Here is a 20,481-nt window from a genome sequence, read left to right on the forward strand (position 1 = left end):
TAGCCCCTCCTTGCTGTGTGACCTGGACAAGCTCGTTAACCTCTGTGCCTCAGTTTCTCATCTTTGTGTGGAGCTACCCATGGAGGCTATTCAGCCCTGGAGATCTGTTTCAAGCCCCGGGGTGGAAACCAGTGTGGGCACCTGCAGAAATGGCCCCCAAGATGCTCCTTGGAGGAACTCCTAAATTGGGAAACTGAGGCCAGAGTCTGTGCAGTAGACTCCAGAGTCCAACCACAGGGGCTGCGTGCTGCCTTGTGCCCTTTCCTGCTTCGTCTGGCAGCTGCAGGCACCGTCTTGTGGAGGCCTCTCCCGAGGGAGGGGACTGTCTGCCTCTTTGCCTCTTTGCTCACTTTGCTTTGTGCGACAGAGTGGAGGGAGTTTTCCTCTTGGCAGACAGACACGAGGCTCACTAAGTTCCTCACGCCTCTGCATGTGCGTGGGAGACCATTGCCTGGCAGTCTCATCGTTGCCAGTCCAGGGGCCTCCTCCACTCCCTCCCTCCTTCCCTCAAGCCCCTCGATCTTCTTCCTCCTCCCCATTTGTGAGCATCTGGTGTCTTGTGCTTGACGCTGTGGGATGGGAGAGGAGGCTCAGCCCTTTCTGCCTTCTGGAAACTGCCCTCAGCCTTGGGGAGATCCCTTAGAGAGTTACGGGGAATTAGTGGTTGGAAGTGTGTTCATTTCAAAGGTGAGGAAACTGAGGCCCATAGAGTTTATGTAATAGGAACAACAGAAACATGCAGCCTGAGGCCTTGCAGCTTCTTGTGTCCACATTCGTCTGCCCAGGGAGGTTTGTCCCTCATCTTTTCCAGCCTCTGAGATTGATTCCAGATACTCATTCTTTCTAGCCTCTTGGCTCCCAGCCTCTTACATGCTTGTTTTGTAGGGTCTGAAACAGATAAATTCTCAACTCACCTACCTGGTATCCATCTCTTATTCTCTTTGCAAAAATAACTGCTTTAAAAAAAAAAGCCAGACAACAAAAGAATGACTAGATTTTTACAGAAAATTGGGAAAATTAAGAAAAGGTGCCAAGAAGGAACTAAGACACTTGCAATTGCGCTCTGTCTGAAGCCTTACCCATGTCAGACATCACTAATTGATTGCCACACACTGTATAACTGAATGTTCCAGACAGACAGAACTAACTGATTAGGATCAGCACATGAGTGAGACTGGTATTGTCTTCTTGTTTGAGCAGCTTGTAACTATCTTTTTTTTTTTTTTTTAAACATTTTAACATTTCCCAAATCAGGGTGTACATCTAATTTGTTAATATTGAGTTTATCCCTGGATGGTAATGGATAATGAGTTAAAGTGAAAATTATTCTGGCACTTGTTCGAATGTTAGGAGGGCTTTATTCAGAACTATTGCAATTGGGGTCAAGACGGTTGCAGTAGGAGAGAGAGCTCAGGCTCAACTCTGAGCACAACAGAGACAGCTGGGATTTCTAGTTGATGAGCAGAGAGGGCTGTGCAGGCCCAGCAAGGACAGGCCTTGCTCCAGGCTGAGTTGCAAGGAGGCTCAGAGGAGTCTGACTCAAGTTTGCCAATGGGTGGCATTTTATTAAAGAAGGAGCATTTTGCCTGATGTTTGTCCTCTGACATTGATCTGTGCCTGTAGATGTGCCAGACGTGTGTGAGTTTTTCTTTTACAAGACAGGATGGAGATGCTCCTAAGTTGGACACTTTGTTTTGAAACCCTGTCTTGGATGCTCCTTTTTTCCAGTTTTCTCTGCTAACGCATTTCTGTTTTTTACAAATAATGCCGCCCCTCATGCATCTGTAGTCTGGTCTTTGCTGTGCTGTGTTTCCCAGCTAGAATTTCTTGCCTGGATGGACCCACCCACAATCTGCTTGGCAGCGGTGGGGTGGGAGGGTGGGAAGGTGGGGGTGGCCCCTCCTCAAGGCCACTGTGGCTGGCAGACAGGTATAGTGGTGAGGAGCAGATTTTGCAGACAGATGGCCCTGGGCCTTTGCCAGTCTGTGGCCTTGGATAGGCAACAGAACCCCCTAGGCTCAGTTGTGTCATTTGGAAAGTGGGCACAATCATAGAGCGCTATGGTTCCAAGGAGGCTGTGTGGGAGGATTCAGCCCAGTGTCCTTGCAGAGTGCCTGTTGAGCAGTATGTATTACTTCTCCTTGTTGGCAATCGGCCTCAGGAGTGACCTCTGGCCAGATGTGTCCTCAGAGGGCTGGGTGAGGACATGGGCTTGTGTGCCTGGGGCAGAAGCAAGCACTGGGCAGGGAGCCTGTGGCCTGACCCCGTTGCCATGTCCATGACTGTCCGGGGACCCACCACCTGTGCTCACTCACTGCTCTGTCCCCTTCTTTAGGATGTCGGGCTGCTCGAGTACCAGCACCACCCCCGAGACTACGCCTCGCACCTGTCGGCCGGCTCCATCATCCAGCCCCAAAGGAGGAGACCCTCCCTGCTGTCTGAATTTCAGCCCGGAAATGAACGGTGAGGAGAGGCTTGCTCGCCTCCTTGCTCAGCACTACAGAGCCATTTCTCAGATGGACAAGTAGAGGCCCGTGGAGGAACAGGAACTGGCTGGGTTGGTGTTAAATAAGGGAGCATTAGGCTGTGCATTTGCTGTTGTCCTGCTGTGGCTGTGACTCTGGGCAAAGCAGGGAAGAGCCAAGTGGCCCTTGGACTTCCAGTGTGGACTGTCAGTGGCCTCTGTGGGTGTGCGGCTTGGGCAGGAGAGGGAGCAGAGCTAGTTGCTGGTTGGAAGGGACATGTTCACACCTGGTGCACATGGAGAACCTCCTTCCTTCCCTCGCTTCTCCCTTTTTCTCCAGCTGGCAGTCCAGATCCTCTCATGTCTGCCCCATGCTGGGCCAGCCTTCCCTTAAGCCAAATGGGAGAGGAACAGGCCAGGGCAGCCTGGCGGGACCCTAGTGAGAGGAGAGCCATGTAGGGCTCTCAGTGTACAGATTCTGGGCCATTTGGCCACCCTCTTTCTCCCTCTTTCTCCTGGAACTTCTATGGAGGCAGCTGAAGTGTGGGAAATTGTGCCCAGTTCTCAGAAGGGGCAGCTGAGGCTGTGAGGTTGAGGGATGGGTCTGTGTTAACTCAGCTGGGATTAGAACTCAAGAGACCAGGCCTGAGCCCTTGATGGTGCCATGTACCTGTGGAGGTGTCCCAGGGCCATGAAGGGAGCCCACTGCTGAGGGCCACACTGCAGTCTTGCTGGAGCAGGTGGGGCTGGTGGAGGAGGTGCCTGTGTTGGTTTCCTGGGGCTGCTGTCACCAAGAACCACAAACTGGGGGGCTAAAACAACAGAAATGCCTTCTCTCACAGTTCTGGGGGACTAGGAATCTGGAATTAGAGTGTCTACAGGGCTACGATCCCTCAGAAGCCTGTAGGGAGAATCCTTCCTGCCTTGTTCAGCTTCTGGTGTCCCCAGCGTTCCTTGGCTTGTGGGTGCATTGCTCCAGTCTCTGCCTCTGTTTCACATGGCCATCTCCTCTGTGTCTCTGTGTCTTTTTATCCTCTCCTGTTCTTATAAGAACACCAATCATTGGACTTAGGACCTACCCTAATCCAGTATGACCTCATCTTAGCTTAATTACACCTGCAAAGACCCTGGTGCCAAACAAGGTCATATTCTGAGGTTCTTGTGGACATGAATTTTGGGGAGACACTATTTAAGCCAGTATGGTGCCTTTTTCACATTTCAATGAAAAAGCCACAAGCTTCCTCCCAAGGACCTTGTAATGGGGAAGCCCTCAGTTCTGAGACATGCAGGATGGACGTCCTGGGACCCAGTTTTGGTGAGAAAAAGGTTAGAGGGTCCTCCAGGGAAGAGAGCTCAGAGGGGCAAGAGCCTTGTTCTCCAGGTGAAGCTGGCAGCATGGCGCCAGCCCATGTGGCGAGTAGTAGCACTCGGTCAGTCTGCATGCACGATTGAGCACCTACTGTGTGCCAGTCACTGGGGTACGACAGTGAACAAGACAGGTGGATGGTGCCTCCCTGGTGGAGCAGAACTTCTGGGGCGGGGCAGGCAGCCAGCACACACCTGTGAACCACCAAGTAGGTGGCAAGGGCTGTGGAGAAAGAAAGAAAGAGGCTGGAGAGGCGGCTAGGGGCAAGGAGACCGCTCTGAGGAGGAGGCACCCTTTGCCCTGAGACATGAAGGAGAAGGGGTAGTGTGGAAGGTACTGGTGTGCAAGGGCTCCAGGCACAGGCCCAGCATGTGCAAAGGCCCTGAGGCAGGAGTGCAGTGTGTGAGGGGAGCAGGGGCCAGATCAGGCAGGGCCTGTGGGTGAAGGGAATGAATTTGTATTCTGCTCTGAGTGTATGGAGAGGCACAACTTGAGAAGCATTTCAGCAAGGGCAGCGTTTGGGCTCTGCCTAGTGGTTGATGGCTGGAGCCTGGAAGGTAGAGGCCAGGAGTCCCAGCTCTGCTGGGTTCATTTAGACAAGGCCATGCCCTCTGTGGGCCAACTGGGGAGGAGGGTTAGGAGAACTGGTCAGGAGCGATTAAGCTGGACAGCTCCCATCTCTGCACAGGGCTGCTGGGCTGAGTTGAGAAGATGACTACGCCAGGGGTAGCAGCAAGTGTGTTGTGATCAGCTGGTGGTGTCTGCCATGGTGGGTGATAGGGAAATGGTATCACATGTGCTATTGTCTGCATTGGACCCTCAGCACTTATTTGGACTTCCCTGTGCCCATGAGTCACCTGGGGATCTTGTTATAAGGTAGGGTCTGATTCAGTAGGGCTGGGGTGGGACTCAGATTCTGCATTTCTAGCCAGCTCCAGGTGGGGCTGATGCTGCCGGCCCTCAGACCACACTGAGTAGTGAGGGAGTGGCAGTCACCAGCAGGTGTTCGTGTCAGCTCTGGCACATTCCTTTCCTACATACGTCCTCAGTGAGTGTGGGCTTGAAGGAGACCAAGCTGTGTGGGAGTCCTGCTTCGCTGTGCGGCCTTGGACAGGCGGGCTTTTTATGAGCACATTTCTCTCAGGGTCACCTGAGCACAGCACGCAGTAAGTGCTCAGCCGGGAAGGCAGTTGGAACCTCGGGGGTCTCAGAGCCTTGTTCTTCTGTGTGACACCACATGTTCTTGCTTCCCGCAGGTCCCAGGAGCTCCACCTGCGACCAGAGTCCCACTCGTACCTGCCGGAGCTGGGCAAGTCAGACATGGAGTTTATTGAGAGCAAGCGCCCTCGCCTGGAGCTGTTGCCTGACCCGCTGCTCCGGCCGTCACCCTTGCTGGCCAGTGGCCAGCCTGGCGGGTCCGAGGACCTCACCAAGGTAATGCCTGGCTCCAGCCAGGAGCTCCTCTGCTGATTGTGCTGCGTGGAAGGGAAGGGGTGGGTGTGCAGGGAGTGGGGACAGCTTGGGTAAAGCCTTGGAGGTGGGACCGAATGCAGGGTATATAGAGGCTGGGCGGCAGGAGGAGCAAGAACTGGGGAAGGTATTCTAGGTGGCAGGAGCAGCAAGTGCAAAGGTCCTGAGGCAGGATCTGACATGTGGCCATTGTGGCTGGCTGGGGGTTGGAGGGGAGATGGGGGCCCTGGGGAGCCACGCAGCAGAGAGCTGCCATCTGAAGGGGTGTTATGACAGCCCTTATTTTCAGCCGTTAGCACACACTGAGTGCTTGATTAGGGTTGGGTTATTTGGTTCATTGCTTGCTTGGAACACGATACTCAGTGACCCCTTCAAGCTCTGCGGCTACTGGGACTTGAACCCTGGCCTGTGAGGCAGCCAGCTCAGGGATCTGCAGGGCCTCTGAGACTCCTGAATTCTTGAGAGGCAGGGAGGGGATGCTCCAGAGACTCCTGAAGTGACATGGGGCAGAGTTGGCTCAGCACCAAGGGGGCGGATCTTGGTCAGGGCATGGCCTGGAACCCTAGAGCCCCTGGTAGGGGGCAACAAACACTCCTTCTTGCTGTCCAGAGTCTGGCCACTCCTTGGGGCGCCAGGTAGCACAAGGTGGGGCTGTGCTGAGTGCAGCCACCCATGCCTGAGCGACCATGGGGCCAGTGTTGGGCAGGGGAGCTGGGCAACTAGAGGCTCCTCCGTGTCTCCATGGGGGCTGCCTGCCATTCCAGATAGTGACAGGCTGCCCTCGCCCCAGGCCTCACCTGTGCACTCACCCACCCCAGGGCCTTCTGTTGATCTACCTTCAGGTGACCTGGGTGCAATTTTCACCACCCCCACACCACAGATGTGTGGCCTCAGCTAGTGACTGTGCCTCACTGAGCCTGTGTTCTCCTTGTTCATCCAGGGACAGTAACAGAACTGACTCTGTGTCCTTATGCACAGGGTGTCAGCCGGGTCATCTAGGTAGAGGGCTTGGCTGTGAGCCGCACACAGGAAGTGCCCAGCACTCTGAGCTGGTCCAGCTGGAGGTTGTGCAATACCAAAGCCAGGCAACCTGGGCCAGACTCAGGCTCTTGTTGGGGAGAGAAGACACCAGCGTGGGCCCTGGAATGTTCACTGGGATGGGTTTGGGCTGGCAGGAGGCTGGGACGGTCCTGCTTCCTGCTCTGCTTGGCTGTGACCTGACACCTGCACACCTGCCAGGTGCCACAGGGCTGACCTGCGGCCAGGGAAGGCAGGTGCTAGGGTTGTCCGTGTGGATGTTGGTTGGCTTAGCCTCCCTGCCACCAGGGCAGGCCCCCTCCCTGAGGTTGTCACAGGGGAGCGAAAAAGCCCAAGTCCTCACAGTGGCCTGCAGGTCTGGCATGATCCAGCCCGTTACCTCTGTGACCTCATCCCCTCTCCCACCCACCTCAGCTACAGCCTCGCAGGCCTCCTCGGGGGTCCTCAAACACACCGGTGCTTTCCCCCTTGGGGCCTTTGCACCAGCTGTGCCCTCAGCCAGGAATGCCCTCCCCTCAGTGAGGCACATGCCTCTTCCTTCACTCCACGCCCTGACTGCTCTGCCAGGGCCTGCCTGGAACTGGGAGACCTAAGGCCAGCCCCACAGGGCCCCTTAAGGCAGCTCATGGCTGAGGTTGTGCCTCCACTGTGTCCCCCAGGGTATGAGATTGGGCCATGGTTGAGAGTCCCTGATGGCCTTGAAGGGATCTTTGTGGCCTGGAGCCCCAGCCACCGGCACTTGAGTCTGGGCTTGGGACTAGTGTCAGTGCCAGGACCCTCCTTCCAGCACTGCACCCTTGGGGGTCGGAGGGGGGGTTCCTTGGCTGTTGGGAGCCCAGCCAGCCTCCCTCCCCCTAAACTCAACACCTCCAACACTTCCTTCCTGCCTGCCTTCCTTCATTTCAGTAAAACTCAGGACAGTCTAGGCTAGAAGCTCATTTTGTCTCTGATTTACATGGAGGAAGTTGACTGCAGTGCTAATGAGGGATTGCAGGCAGTGGCCCCAGAAGCTTTTGTTCCTCAGGGTCACCCAGAAGCTGTATCTGACCACCGGTGCTGGGGTGGGGACCATGTCCAGGTGACATCTTCGTCCTTGTGCCGGCCTGGTGCCTGGCCAGCTGAGTGATGGATGCCCCTCCCTGCATAGTGCTGAGCAATTCCATTAGGCTCCTTCATGACCGTGGGGACACACATTAGCTCATTCACAGGCCTCCCAGCTGCTGGGTGAGGTCAGTGATCATATTACTGCAGCACTAGTGGGGGTGGGGTGGGGACTGGGAGCCAGGCCAGGGAAGGAAAGTGGCCCACTCAGGCCTGCTGTGTCCTCTTCTCTGCCTGACACCTCTGGATAGGATCAAATGGCAGAATTTCAGGCTGAGGCAGGTCCTTCATTGGGAGGATAGTATGAAGGAGGCACTCACGTGGTGGTAATGATGATAACAACAGTTAACATTAAGTGAGCACTTATTATGTGCCAGGTACTGTGCCAAGTCCAGTGAGTGTCATTCCATTGTATTTTCCCAGCCCAATGAAGTGGAGAGAGAGGCCCCAGGCTGAGAGTTGGGGGAGCAGGATTGCAGCCCAGCCCCCCACTCCCCCGTGCTTCCACCACTCAGGGCTCCCCCTCTGCTTTCCCTGGGGAGGCTACCCTACTCCCTCTGCCTGGATCCCCCATTAACACCTGAGTCTGTTCCTTTTCCTTTTTTTGTAAAAGGCAGGAGGGAATTTTAGCTCAACCTCCTGGGAGGGACATTTCCATTTGAAAAACTTCCTGAAAGTGGGGTTTGGATGGCCAGCAGGTCAGAGTGTGTGAGAAGGGAGCTCAGAGCCCAACCAGGCGGCTTCTTTCCTCTGTGGGGACCCGACCTTTGTGGGCTGTTGTCCCCCAGCCCACTCACATCCGGTTCTGCCCAGAGAACAGGTTAAAAGGGTGTTTCAGGCTGGCTCCCCAAGAGGCTTCTGCTGCCCCCCAGCTGGTCTCTCCAGAATAGGGCCGCACCTTCCCCTGAAGGTCTCCACCCTTCACAGTTACTGTGAGTCTTTCTGCTTGGCCTGCACTTTCCTTGTCTTTGTTGGGGCTCCCTCTGCCAGGAGTCCTCCCTCCCTGCCTGCCATCGGTCTCTGGTCTCTGTCTCTCTGTCCATCTCTGTCTCTGTCTCTCTCTGCCTAACTGTGTGTGTCTCTGTCTCTACATCTCTCTGTCTGTCTGTCTTGTCTGTCTCTATGTCTCTCTCTGTCTCTATGTCTGTGTGTTTCTCTCTCCTTGCTTCCTGGACCCTGCAGGGGAGTAGTGGGCCCAGCGTTGGGGCCTGCCTGGACCAACCACTGTAATTGCTTCAGGCTGTTAAGAGCCTTCGGAAAGTTTGAGCAAGTTTTGGGCAAGAGAAGAAGCTGGGGAGAGGAGAACACAGCTCGGAAAGTGTTCAGATGTTTTTTGCATCTGCTGTGTGGAATTCTCTGGATGCATGAGACAGGAATTCGATGGGGTTTTTAGCATAGTCCCCCTCTGCCCCGGTGTGTTCATTTTTTGTAAAAAATTCTCTGTTTTATAATGCTTCCCTGCCCTTGAGCTTCTGGTATCCCATGGCATCAGAGGCTTCCTTTGGAGGTCACCAAACTTTGTCTTAAGGAGCTTTTCAAAGCATCATAAACAGCACCACCTCTGAAAGTCCCTTCGGCTGTTGGGGCTCTGTTGTCTGAAAGGGACAGACAGCCCCTGTCAAATTGGCTTAAGCACGCATCGTAGCTCACATAACTGAAGTTCAGGGGTCTGTTAGCTTCATGCAAAGCCTGATCTAGGTGACATGATGTCATCAGGACCCCATCTCTGTCCATTTTGTGTCTCTACCATCTTTCACGTGGTCTTGGTGTGTTAACAAGCAGGCAGCTTATGATTTCTCCCAGGTTCCAGTCCAGAAAAAAGAGGGAGCTCTCCCTTCCTCTCTCCACATTTTCAGCCCCAAACTGCTTCTCCTCTTCTCATTGAGTGGGTCCGTGCCTGTCCTGGATCCTGTCATTGTGGCCAGGGTAGGGGGGATTGTGAGTCTCTGAGGCTGGCTCATTTCTTCCTGGAGCTGGGACGTGGGGAGCCTCAGGGGTTCCCCCTCAGTCCTGGGGGCTTTTGCTCCTTCTTTGTCTTTTAATTTTGCATAGTAAGTTTTTCTCTTCAATGCTGGCTTGAAGTTTCACACCAAGGGCATCTGGTGAAGAAAATGGCACCTGCCGCTCCCAGGGCAATGAGTTGGGGGTATCGGCTCGTTTTCCTCCCTCGGCCTCTGGGTGACACGCAGGCAGCCATCTTCGGGAGGGCCACCTGAAGACCTGATTGCCTGGCCCCTCAGCCCCAGTCCTGGGCAACTCAGCACAGGGAAGCACTCCTTGTGGGTGTGCCTCTTCTTTTGAAATCGAGGCGAGGTTCACACAACATCAAATGAACCGTCTTAAAGTGACCAGTTCGTTGGTGGGTGGTATATTCACAGTGTGCAACCGACACCTCTGTAGTTCCAAAACGTTCTCATCAGCCCAAAAGGAGACCCCATACCCATTAAGTGGTCACTCCTCTTTCCCCCTCCCCCAGCCCCTGCAACCACGAGTCTGCCTTCTGTCTCTGTGGATGTGCCTGTTCTGGACATTTGACATCAGTGGACTCACACACCATGCGGCCTTTCGTGCCTGGCTTCTTTCACTCAGCATCGTGTTCTCAAGGTTCATCCGTGTTGTAGCAGGTGTCATGCTGTTTTCCTTTTTATGGCTGAGTAACAGTCCATTGGACAGATAGACCACATTTTGTTTATCTGTTTATGAATTGATGGACCTACTTGTGCATTTTTACTGAGCATAAAAGTGGAGCCTGAACAGTAAGGAAGAACCCGGTGAAGAAGAGGGCTTTGCTTTCACCCATTGAGAGTTTAGGGATATAAGTTTCTAGCCACTTTTCCAACAGTTTCTAGTGGTTGCTGACTACTGCTTTTAGTCCTGGTGTTGCCCCCACCTGCTCTGGGGATGGAACCCGTTTTGCTGATGTTGCTGTTGAGAATGACTCCTGGGGTAGGTGAACAGTTTGGTCTTACAGTTTGGGGGTGACCTTGATCCCATATAGCCCTTCCTTGCACATCCTTGTTCTCGTTCTCTCGTCTCTTCTTTGTCCAGGGGAGAGAGCAGAGGGGGAAAGGGGAGACATCCCTGCAGAAGGTAATGTGACTAGGAACCATGTTTGCTGCTCCCTTTTGTCTCAGGAGCCCTGAGAAATGGTTGAGGCTACAGAGAGACCAGCTAAGCCCAGGGAGCACGGGGGGGAAGGCAAGCCTCAGCAAGCCTCACCGGGGTGGTGGTGTTGGGAGAGGCGTCTGATGTCAGCTGGCCAGAAGTGGCATCCAGTGCTTTGGGCAGAGGGAACATCCTGTGCAAAGGCCCCGGGGTGCCAGATTCGAGAGCCACTTCTGGTTTGCCGCATGTGGGGTCAGGAGTCCACGGCCCCCTGCTCAACCTCCTGTTGGGGAGCAGTTAGGGCCCCCACCCCCACTGACACACTCATGTGCATTCCTTCTGAGTATTTTTCTAGGAATTTTTTTCCACACACAGTTTTGCTTCTAATTTCAGGGGGTCCTTGGCTCTTCTGCCCAGCCAAGTAGTTCTGTGGGGTGAGCAGATGTGTGGCTGGGACCTCGTTCCTGCCCTGGGAGCCTCTGCAGCCTCCCTCTTCCTGCACCCTCGAAGCCTAGGCTTCATCACTCTTTGTCTGGGTGGCCTTGGGCACGCTGAACCTCACTGGGCCTTCGTTTCTCATCTGGAAAATGGGGAAGACATTATTAGCCCTTCCCAGGGTAGTTGTGGCAATGGCATGAATCAAGACCTGTGAATTGCTTAGAGCAGGGGGTCAGCAAACTCTAGCAAGCTCCAAATCTGGCTCTCAGCCTATTTTTGTAAATAAAGTTTATTGGCACAGAGCCATGCCCATTTGTTATGGATTTGTTATGGATTGCCTGTGGCTGTTTTCACAGTACAATGGCAGGGCTGAGTACTCAGGACAGAGACTGTCTGGACCTCAAAACCAGAAATGTTTACCATCTGGCCCTTTACAGAAAAGCGTAGCCCCTGCAGGCTCGAGGTTCTCGGTTTCTTCATCTGTACAGTGGGGATGAAGTAGCAGCCCCCTCGTAGGCCTGCTGAGGGACAGTGGATGGAGAGTGCTGAGGACTGGAGTGGGCCGAACAGTGAGTGGTCCCGGGTGTAATTTCTAGGGTGTCCCCGGTGGAGGTGGCCTGAGGGGTGTGGAGGGCCTCACCAGGGTGGTTGAGGGACTTTCGTGCATTTCCCTTGAGGATTCTGTGTTTGCGGAGGGACCCTCCTGGTTGTCCAGACTCCAGCTCCCCATGTCCCCGTGTCTCAGATGGTGACAGTGAGTCCTGCAGGCAAACTGAGTGTGATCCTGAGACTCTTGTCCCCTGTAGACCTTGCTAGGGATCTTTGGGGGATGAGGGGGAGGACAGGGGCCCTGAGGATGGGACGGGTGGCCAGATGATGACATGGACTCTGCTAGTCTCAAGATTGGGGCCGGGGGTGGGGGCAGCAGTTGTCCTGGGGGATAATGTCTCCTGTGTCCTCTGGGTGCAGCTGCCATCGGGGTGGGGAAGTAGCAGTCCGGCGCTGCTCCATGGCTTTATTTGCCAATGGCTGCTGGCTTGACCCTGAGGATAGCACAGGGCGGGGGCTGGGTTACGCCTGAGCTGCCAGGCCTGGAGCCCAAGTTCTGAGATAGTACCATCCCAGCCAACGCATATTGAGTGCTTACAGTATGCCAGGTTCTGAGCTGAGTGCTTGGCACACATTCACACATTCAAGACTCACAACAGCCTGCGAAGTAGGAACTATTATTCTCCCCATTGTACAGATGAGGAAACTGAGGCAGAGAGCAACTGAGTAAGCTGCTTGAGGTCATGGAACTGGGGTGTGGCAGAGCAGGCCAGGATTTGAACCCAGGGCTGCATGGGTGAGGACGGAGTTTTTTTTTCAACCACCTTTTTTCCAGAGTGTTCCTAGCATAGCCTGGATGCTCCACGAATGAAGTCAATGAATAAACAAATGCAGGGTTGCTTTGTTCAACACATTTTTGTGAAAACAAATTTATTACACAAAGAGTAATCCTCAATGAAGGAAAATCAGAAAGATTCTAGTAATAAAAAGAAGAAAGTAAAAAATACCCTCCTGCCCCACTGCCCAGATAACTCCTTTTGACCTCTTTGAATCCCATTCTTGTTTGTTTTCTGTGTGTTTGTGTATGTATGTATATTTTCTACAAAGCCATGATTGTGCTATATGTGAGGTTCTATAACGTGTTTATGTGCACTGGACATTGTGAATGAATGTTTACGGTGGGTCTGCAGAGCCCAGGTCTTGGGAGAATGGAGACTGTGCGTCTTGGTTCATGTTCCTGGAGAGTTTGGTCTGGTGGGAGGACACAGATGGGGTAAATGGAGCAAGAGAGATGTGTTATGGGGAAAGTGATGGGGGAAGGCATCATGTCTTGAGAGGAGGTTGGGAAAATGTTCATGTAGGAAGAGTGTTTAACCTCATCTTGAAGGATATAAAGGATTCTGACCTTTGGAAAGTGGGCAATGGTCCGGGAAGGGTATGCCTGGCAGGAGCACTGGCAAGGGCAAAGGTCAGGACACATGTCCAGTGTGCTGAGGCCTGAAGTCAGAGCTGGAAACTGGAGGTATATTTGGGGTTTGCTGTCTGGGGGGAGTTCCCTGAGCTGACCCTGCACTTGTCTCTTCTCTACTATAGGACCGTAGCCTGACGGGCAAGCTGGAGCCAGTGTCTCCCCCCAGCCCCCCGCATGCTGACCCTGAGCTGGAGCTGGTACCTCCAAGGCTCTCCAAGGAGGAGCTGATCCAGAACATGGACCGTGTGGACCGTGAGATCACCATGGTGGAGCAGCAGATCTCTAAGCTGAAGAAAAAACAGGTGCGAGTGGGTGGGTAGGTTGGAGAATGGTGGCTCTGAGCCTCCAACCCAGCAGCAGTGACAACAGCGAAGATAACACTAGTAACAGTAATCATGAACATGCACTGTGCACTTCCAAATTCCTGGGAGCTGACTTGTTTTTATGCCCTTTACATTCATTAGGCAAGAGTACTATATGGGGCAGTGCCATCCAATATGCTGAGCACTTCTCTTGTGCTAGCTGGTTTTTACGCCCTTTACATTTATTAGATAAGAGTATCGTATGGGACAGCACTGTTAGTAGAACTTTCAGCAATGATGAAATGTTCTATATCTATGATAGCCATTAGCCATGTTTGGCTATTGAATATTTCAAACCTGCCTAGTACAACTGAGGAACTGAATTTCTAATTTAGTTTAAATTAAATTAATTAACACTTGAATAGCCACATGTGCTGCTCTACTAGACAGCACAGAAATGGTGGGTGAGAGTTCAGGATTTCCAGTCAGGCTGTCTACGTTCAGATCCCATTTCTACCACTTCTTGGTAATGTGGGGTGGGCAATTACTTCTCCGGGCTTCACTTCCCTCATCTATAACCTGCGGGAAATATCACCAGGTTCTGGAATCTGAACGGGTGGGGTCTCCTAACTCTGCCCCTCACCAGCTGTGTGGTTTTGAAAACTTCACCTCTTGGAGCTTTGGTTTCCTTATCTGTAAAATGGGCACAAACGTAACACCCACCTCATAGGGTTCTGAGGAGGGAACAAGATCATACCATTAAAAATAAATCCTCATGTCTTTGCTGAAACCACACAAAGACTTGCAAAGAAAAAAATTGATATAAACATGATATTCATTTTATAATTTTATGTTAAATATTATTTAACATAAACTTGATTGATAATCTGCCTTTTCCCAGCTGTTCCACAGTTCCCTTCCTGGTATCATTCAGGTCTCTGCTTAGATGTTCTCTCCATAGACAGGACCCCCCCTCCCCAGTCTATTATAGGAGTCCCCACCCCCAGCATCCTCTATCGCAGGGGTCAGCCAGTCTGACCAAATATGGCTTGCTGACGGTTTTTGTAGATAAAGTTTTATTGGCACACAGCCATGCCCATTTGTTTACATTTCTTTATGTATATATGTCTATGGCAGCTTTTGTGCTACAGTGGCAGAGTTGAGTGGTCACGACAGAAACCGTGTGGCTCACGAAGCCAAAGATATGTACTATCCGGGCCTTTACAGAAAACTTTGCTGACCCCTCTCTGTCCCATCACCCTGGTGGTGGCATCATCCTTTGAATTAATATAGATCCTGTTTTATTATAGATTGGTCTTCTCCCCACTGCAAAATAAAGCAGGGTCCTCGTCTCCCTGTTAACTGCTGTGTTCCTTGTGGTGTCAGGCACAGATTAGGTGCTCATTAAAACTGTTGATTGAGTCAGTGTGACACTATTTTGACCCTGGGGAGCATCTAGGCTAATGGGGACAGCAGGCTCACCCTTGATCCCCTCCACACAAGGAAGTATGGGCTCTGTGTAGGATCAAGGGCTCACCCCAGCCACTGTGGCCAGTAGGGTGAAGGCTGATAAGAGAAGCCTTCCTGGGAGAGGCACTGTGTGAGCTGGGCTTTGAAGGATGTATGGGGGGGCGGGCATCTATTCAAGGAGGCATTGGTGCTGTCACTTGCATGGAAGAGCTGGGATTTGGTGATATTCCAGCATCTAGGCCTGGTCACTGAGGCTCGGCCAGCATCCGAGACCTCAGGGGGCAGAAGGTGGGTTTCCAGGATGGCGGCTCAGGCATTCCGAGAGAGGTGGACCCCAGCTGGGGCCAGGCAGGCATTGTCAAGGCCCGTGGAGGACCGGTACCTATAGTTCCTCTGGGCCTGGCTGTGGGACAAGGCGGAAGCTACAGGTCATGTGCACGTTTGGGGCTGTGGCTGGAAGCGAGGTGGCTCAGGGCAGCCCCCAATTCTCAGGTTTTTGGTTTTGAGATTTTTCTTTTTTCCTAAATTTCACTTTGGCTTTTTTTTTTTTTTAACTAAAATTCCCAAGTATAAAATTATTTTAGAGTGTCAATTCAGTGGCATTTAGTACATTCATAATGTTGTACAACCATCACCTCTATCCAGTTCCAAGACATTCTCATCACCCCAAAAGGAAACTCTGTACCCATTAAGCAGTCATTCTCCATTTCTCTCCCTACCCCCAGCTACCTCTTGGCTTTCTGTCTCTATGGATTTGCCTGTTCTGGATATTTCCTATAAATGGGATCATACAGTATGTGGCCTTTTGTGTCTGGCTTCTTTCTCTTAGCATCATGTTTTCAAGGCTCATCCATGTTGTAGCAGGTATCAGTGCTTCGTTCCTTTTTATGGCTGAGTAATATTCCATTGTGTGGGTATGCCACATTTTGTTTATTTAGTCATTTATTACAGACATTTGGGTTATTTCTACCTTTGGGGTATTGTGAATAGTGCTGCTCTGAATGTTTGTCTTCAAGTTTTTGTTTGAGCACCTGCTTTCACTTTTCTTGAGTACATGCCTCGGAGTGGAATTGCTGGGCCATATGGTAACTCTAGGTTTAACTTATTGAGGAATTGCCAGGCTGTTGTCCACTGCGCTGCACCATTTTACATTCCTACCAGCAGTGTATGTAGGTTCCAGTTTCTCCACATCCTTGCCAACAGTTGTTAATTTCATTTAAAAAATTTTTTGATTGCATCTCTCGTAGTGGTTGTACAGTGTTGTCTCATTGTGGTTTGATTTGCGTTCGATGGCCAGTTTCTGTCGAGTCCCTGCTACACAGCAGTACTTTTTGTGCATTATCTTCTTTGATTCTCCAAACAGCCTTATGAGGTAGGCACTGCTGCTCCCAGGTTTCACTGAAAAAGACACTGAGGGTCAGAGAGGTGAAGTGACTTGCCCAAGGCCACAGTGCTGGTGAGTGATGAAGCTATGGTTTGACTCCAGACCTGGTAGAGTTGAGTTGCCTTCTTAGCTGAGTCACTGTACATGTCTCAGGTCGTATTTCTCTCTGGTGCCTGAGGGAAGGCCACCTTCACTGTCTGGAGAGAGTCTCCCTCCCGTCCACCCTTTCCAGCTGTCCACCTCTTCCATTTTTTGGTTTCCTTTGTTTTGCACTTTTGGGGTCGTTTGGATGCCCTTCTGGAAGTCACCACCAGGAGTCGCTGTGGGACCAAGGCAGCTTGGCTCAACCACCCAGGCTTTGTGGCCAGCAGACTCTGAATTTTCTGGCACTTACCGTGTTGCCTGCCTCTCGTCTGCCTTTTTGAGTTTGTAACGGTCTGCTCCAATGTCATGTGCAGGCTGTGTGAGCATCGTGAGCAGAGTAGCACCATGTAGGGTAGGTTGCAGACCTTAGGCCAGTGCCTTACGCTCTCTGGTCTTTAGCTTTCCTTTTTGGTATGAAGCAGACAGTGGCACAAAGGGATGCCCGTTGCAGAGGTGTCTGGAGGAGGGGATCCGGGATGAAGACCACAGGCAGTGGTGATGAAAAGCTGTTTATTGAGTGCTTATTGTGTGCCAGGCACTGGGCTCATTTAACCCTCACACCAACTCTCTAGGGTAGAAGCTTTCATTATCCCCATTTGCCAGATGAGGAAACTGAGGCTCAGAGAAGTTCAGCAGCTTCCCAAGGCTATGCAGCAAATAATCAGTAGAAGCAGCGTTCTAATACAGACAGTTTGGCTGCAGTGTCCTCACAGCCCCTCCTGATGCTGGTGGTACTCATAATCAAAATGGATAATAATAACCAGCTTTTAGGAACCCCAACTCAGTGCTAAACATGTGTTAACTCATTCAGTCCTCCCCTCGACCTGCAATGGGGAGGTACGGTGATTAGCCCCATTTTACAGATGAGGAATCTGAGGCCCAGCAGGCCTAAGCTGCTTGCTTATGCTCCCCTAGCTGGTAAGTCACAGAGGCAGGATTTGAACCTGGGAAGGTTGGCTCCAGAGCCGGGAAGCTGCAGCTGGCCTCAAGGGAACTGGGGCCTCTCCAGGGCGTGGAGTCCCTGGGGGTGACTCAGAGGAAATGGTTAGCAGCCTGACTTCCTGTGTGCGGCCGTGGCCCTGGCTGCGAGGGGGCCGCCTGCCGCCACCACCGTGGGGGCCACATCTCTCCTTCCGCGGCCCCCGCTCACCCCCACTCTGCCCCTTCCCACAGCAACAGCTGGAGGAGGAGGCTGCCAAGCCGCCCGAGCCCGAGAAGCCCGTGTCGCCGCCGCCCATCGAGTCGAAGCATCGCAGCCTAGTGCAGATCATCTACGACGAGAACCGGGTATGCCTGCCCCACCCTGCAGGGTTCTACCCCCCCAGAAGCCACCTTCTGTGCATTGCGGGGGCACCTCCAAGCACCTGGCTCCCTCCCCAGACCTCAGTTTGTGAGTGGGTGGAGGAAGGGGCAGCCGGTGGCAACCCAGCGTGGTGTGGCTTCTGGGTGGTTCTGCACAGACGGGCAGACTGTAGTGGACCGCGGCAGGCCTGTGGATGCAGTGTGAACACACAGGCATTGGCTTCTGGGAGGGCCTCGGGGCCAGTTGATCGTTGAGGGGAAGGACGATCTCTTTGGGCACTCTTGCAGAAGAAATTCCTGTATTGCAGAAGGTGACGATATTGTTATTAACAATAACAACTAACATTCATTCAACAGCTCCTCCCTGTAGTAACCCTGGGAGGAGGGTATGTACAGTAGCTGTTTCCATTTTACATATGGAGGACCTGAGGCCCAGAGAGGTCAAGTGACTTGTTCAAAGTCACATGACCAGGAAATGGTGGACCTGGGATTTGAACCTGTGGGCTGTCAGACCGCAGGGTGTGGTTCTTCAGTGACATTTGGCCTCCACTGACATTTGGCCCTGGAAGGGGCCTTTGGGATGATTGAGACACAGGGTCTGTAGCAGGCTGTGGGAGGTCCCTGGGGATCCTGGGAAGGGCAGCTGCTGAATGTCTGGAGGGGATTTGGTTGTGGGGGAGGGGCTCAGAGTGCCCACAGCAGAGTGTCTCCAGGGGCTGGACCCCAGAGGTCTACACTGTCCCAGGGTGGAACCAGGTATCTGGTGAGGTGGTGAGCTCCCCATCATCCCAGTCAAGCTGCTGTGAGCTGAGCTCCTGTGATTTACAGTCGACTTTCTCCAAATGCACTTGGGACCTGTGGATGTTGAGTCCCCTCCCTTGTTTTATAGATGAGGAAACTGAGGCCCAGAGAGGGACCCATCCTTGCCTGAGTTCACACAGCAAAGTGTGACAGATGGGGGACCTCCCCTCCCTGCCTTGGCTCCTCTGGTCCCCCTGTTGCGCAGGGCCTGGTCATCCTTCCCAGCTGTGTCTTCTGTGAGATCTTCTCTGGCCAGATCAGTGCTCCGAATTGAGTTGGGGGGCTTCTGGTGTCCCTGTGCCCTGGATGGCTGCTCTGGAGCCTGTGGCAGTAGCCCCAGCCAGGGAACCACTGGATCAGCTGGTTTGGCTACACCTCCACCATTCGAGGCAGTGATACTACACAGGATGGGACCAGCCTGCTGGGGGACTGGGGTGTGTGTGCTCGGGTTACCCTCCCACCCCAAGTGACACTAACACCGGTCACAACAATAGGAGAGCTAAGGAGCCACACGGCTTCAGCCAGATGTCCTGGGTTCAAATTCCGTCACTCCCACTTCCTGGCTCTGTGACCTGGAGCATTTCACTAAACCTCCCTCATGTTCCTTGACTGTAAATGGATGGTAACGACAGCACCTGCCTTGTACAGTGGCTGTGGGGATTTAATGAGCTCCTTGCGTGTTGCCCTCAGGGCAGCACCTAGCATAGAAGAAGTGTTGGCTGGTGCTATTATACTGTTGTCATTGTACTTGTCATTCTTTTTTTCTTGTTACTGTTTACAATTTGCATGATTTCATTTAATCCTCTCCAGACCTGTGTGAAGTAGGTACTATTATTTTCTGTATTTTACTCATCAAGAAACCGAGGCTCAGAGAGGGAATGTGACCTGCCTGAGATTGCATGGCAAGCAAGCTTTGAGGCTGGGACTTTGAGTCACGAGGGAGCTGACTCCAGGAGTCTGTGGTGGAGGGGACTTGAGCAGGGCTCTTGGGAGTGTCATTTCAGGCAGCACCTCTACCTGTCCTCGCTGACTCTTGGTGGGAGAGCAGCCTTGGAGGCTTGTCAGCATCCCAGGATGTGGCCAGCACCCTTAGCCCTCTGCCTGGTGCTACTTTTCCCGCATGGCTCTCTCTGTCACTTCCCTCTCTTTGCTCAAATGTCCCCTTTTCAGCGAGGCCCATTCCAACCCTCTACTGAATCCTGATAATGCTTCAACACCTGTGTCCCCCCTTAGCCCTTGTCCCCATGGGTCATGATTTATATTTTACCTATTTGTTCCATTTATTGTGAATGGAAGCTCCGTGAGGGTAGGGAATAAAATTCTTGGCCTATGATTTATTTCTGGCTGTGTTGCCAGCACCCAGAACAGTGCCTGGCACATAGTAGGTGATTGTTAAATATTTGTTGAATGAATGTTTTGATAGCAGGAGGGGAGGGCAGGTGGAGGGTGAGTAGCCAGATCTTCCCTCTGGAAGAGTCTCTGGTTTGGGGGTGTGGGGACTGGTGGGGTTCCTCTGTCTGGCCTGAGGCTCAGAAGCTAGAGACCTGGTGGGCCGAGCTGGAGGCCCCTCATCCGCCTTTGGCAGGAGCAGCCAGGACTTACTGCCCCTTGGGGGATCAATGGGATTAAATTTTAATCCTCCTTCCTTCCCTGCTGGTTCCTCTGAGAGCTGGAGGACAAGGGTCTGTCTCTAAACACTGAGCCAGCTGGAAAACGCAGCTTCCCTGCCAGGCAGGGCCCGCCTGGCTTTTCTGAGTATTGGACTCTGGCTTATTATCCATTCAGAGCACATCAGCGAGGTGCCTGCTGAGCAAGGCTTTTCCTGCCTCCCAGGAGCTGACTGCGTGGGCGGGGGCTGGGCAGGTGTGCGCAGATGGCAGGATAGCAGGCAGTCGCCACGAGCCCTGAGAGGCAGGAGCAGGCGGGTGGGCCAGGGCACGGGAGGGCAGAGGCGTGATCTGGAAGCGGGGTGCTGGGAAAGGCTTCTTGGGAGCAGTGGGTGGGCTGGGTGAGGGTCACGGTGCAGGCAAAGGCCCAGAGAGGGGATGGGGGTCTCCTTTGATCTTCAAAGGGGAT

General features: G+C 52.9%; 1 protein-coding gene across 14 annotated transcripts in view; it reads left to right on the forward strand.

The window, feature by feature from the left end:
- NCOR2 (nuclear receptor corepressor 2) overlaps positions 1-20,481 on the forward strand; it is a 216,809-nt gene that overhangs the window by 71,587 nt on the left and 124,741 nt on the right. For all 14 annotated transcript variants that reach the window (XM_063086077.1, XM_063086064.1, XM_063086066.1 and 11 more), the window contains exons 3-6: positions 2,336-2,463; positions 5,087-5,264; positions 13,125-13,304; positions 17,476-17,589. In XM_063086077.1, the coding sequence (XP_062942147.1) occupies positions 2,336-2,463; positions 5,087-5,264; positions 13,125-13,304; positions 17,476-17,589 (600 nt within the window). The remainder of the gene's footprint in view (positions 1-2,335; positions 2,464-5,086; positions 5,265-13,124; positions 13,305-17,475; positions 17,590-20,481) is intronic.

Source organism: Cynocephalus volans, chromosome 2 (assembly GCF_027409185.1).
Source record: "Cynocephalus volans isolate mCynVol1 chromosome 2, mCynVol1.pri, whole genome shotgun sequence".
Classification (NCBI taxonomy): domain Eukaryota; kingdom Metazoa; phylum Chordata; class Mammalia; order Dermoptera; family Cynocephalidae; genus Cynocephalus; species Cynocephalus volans.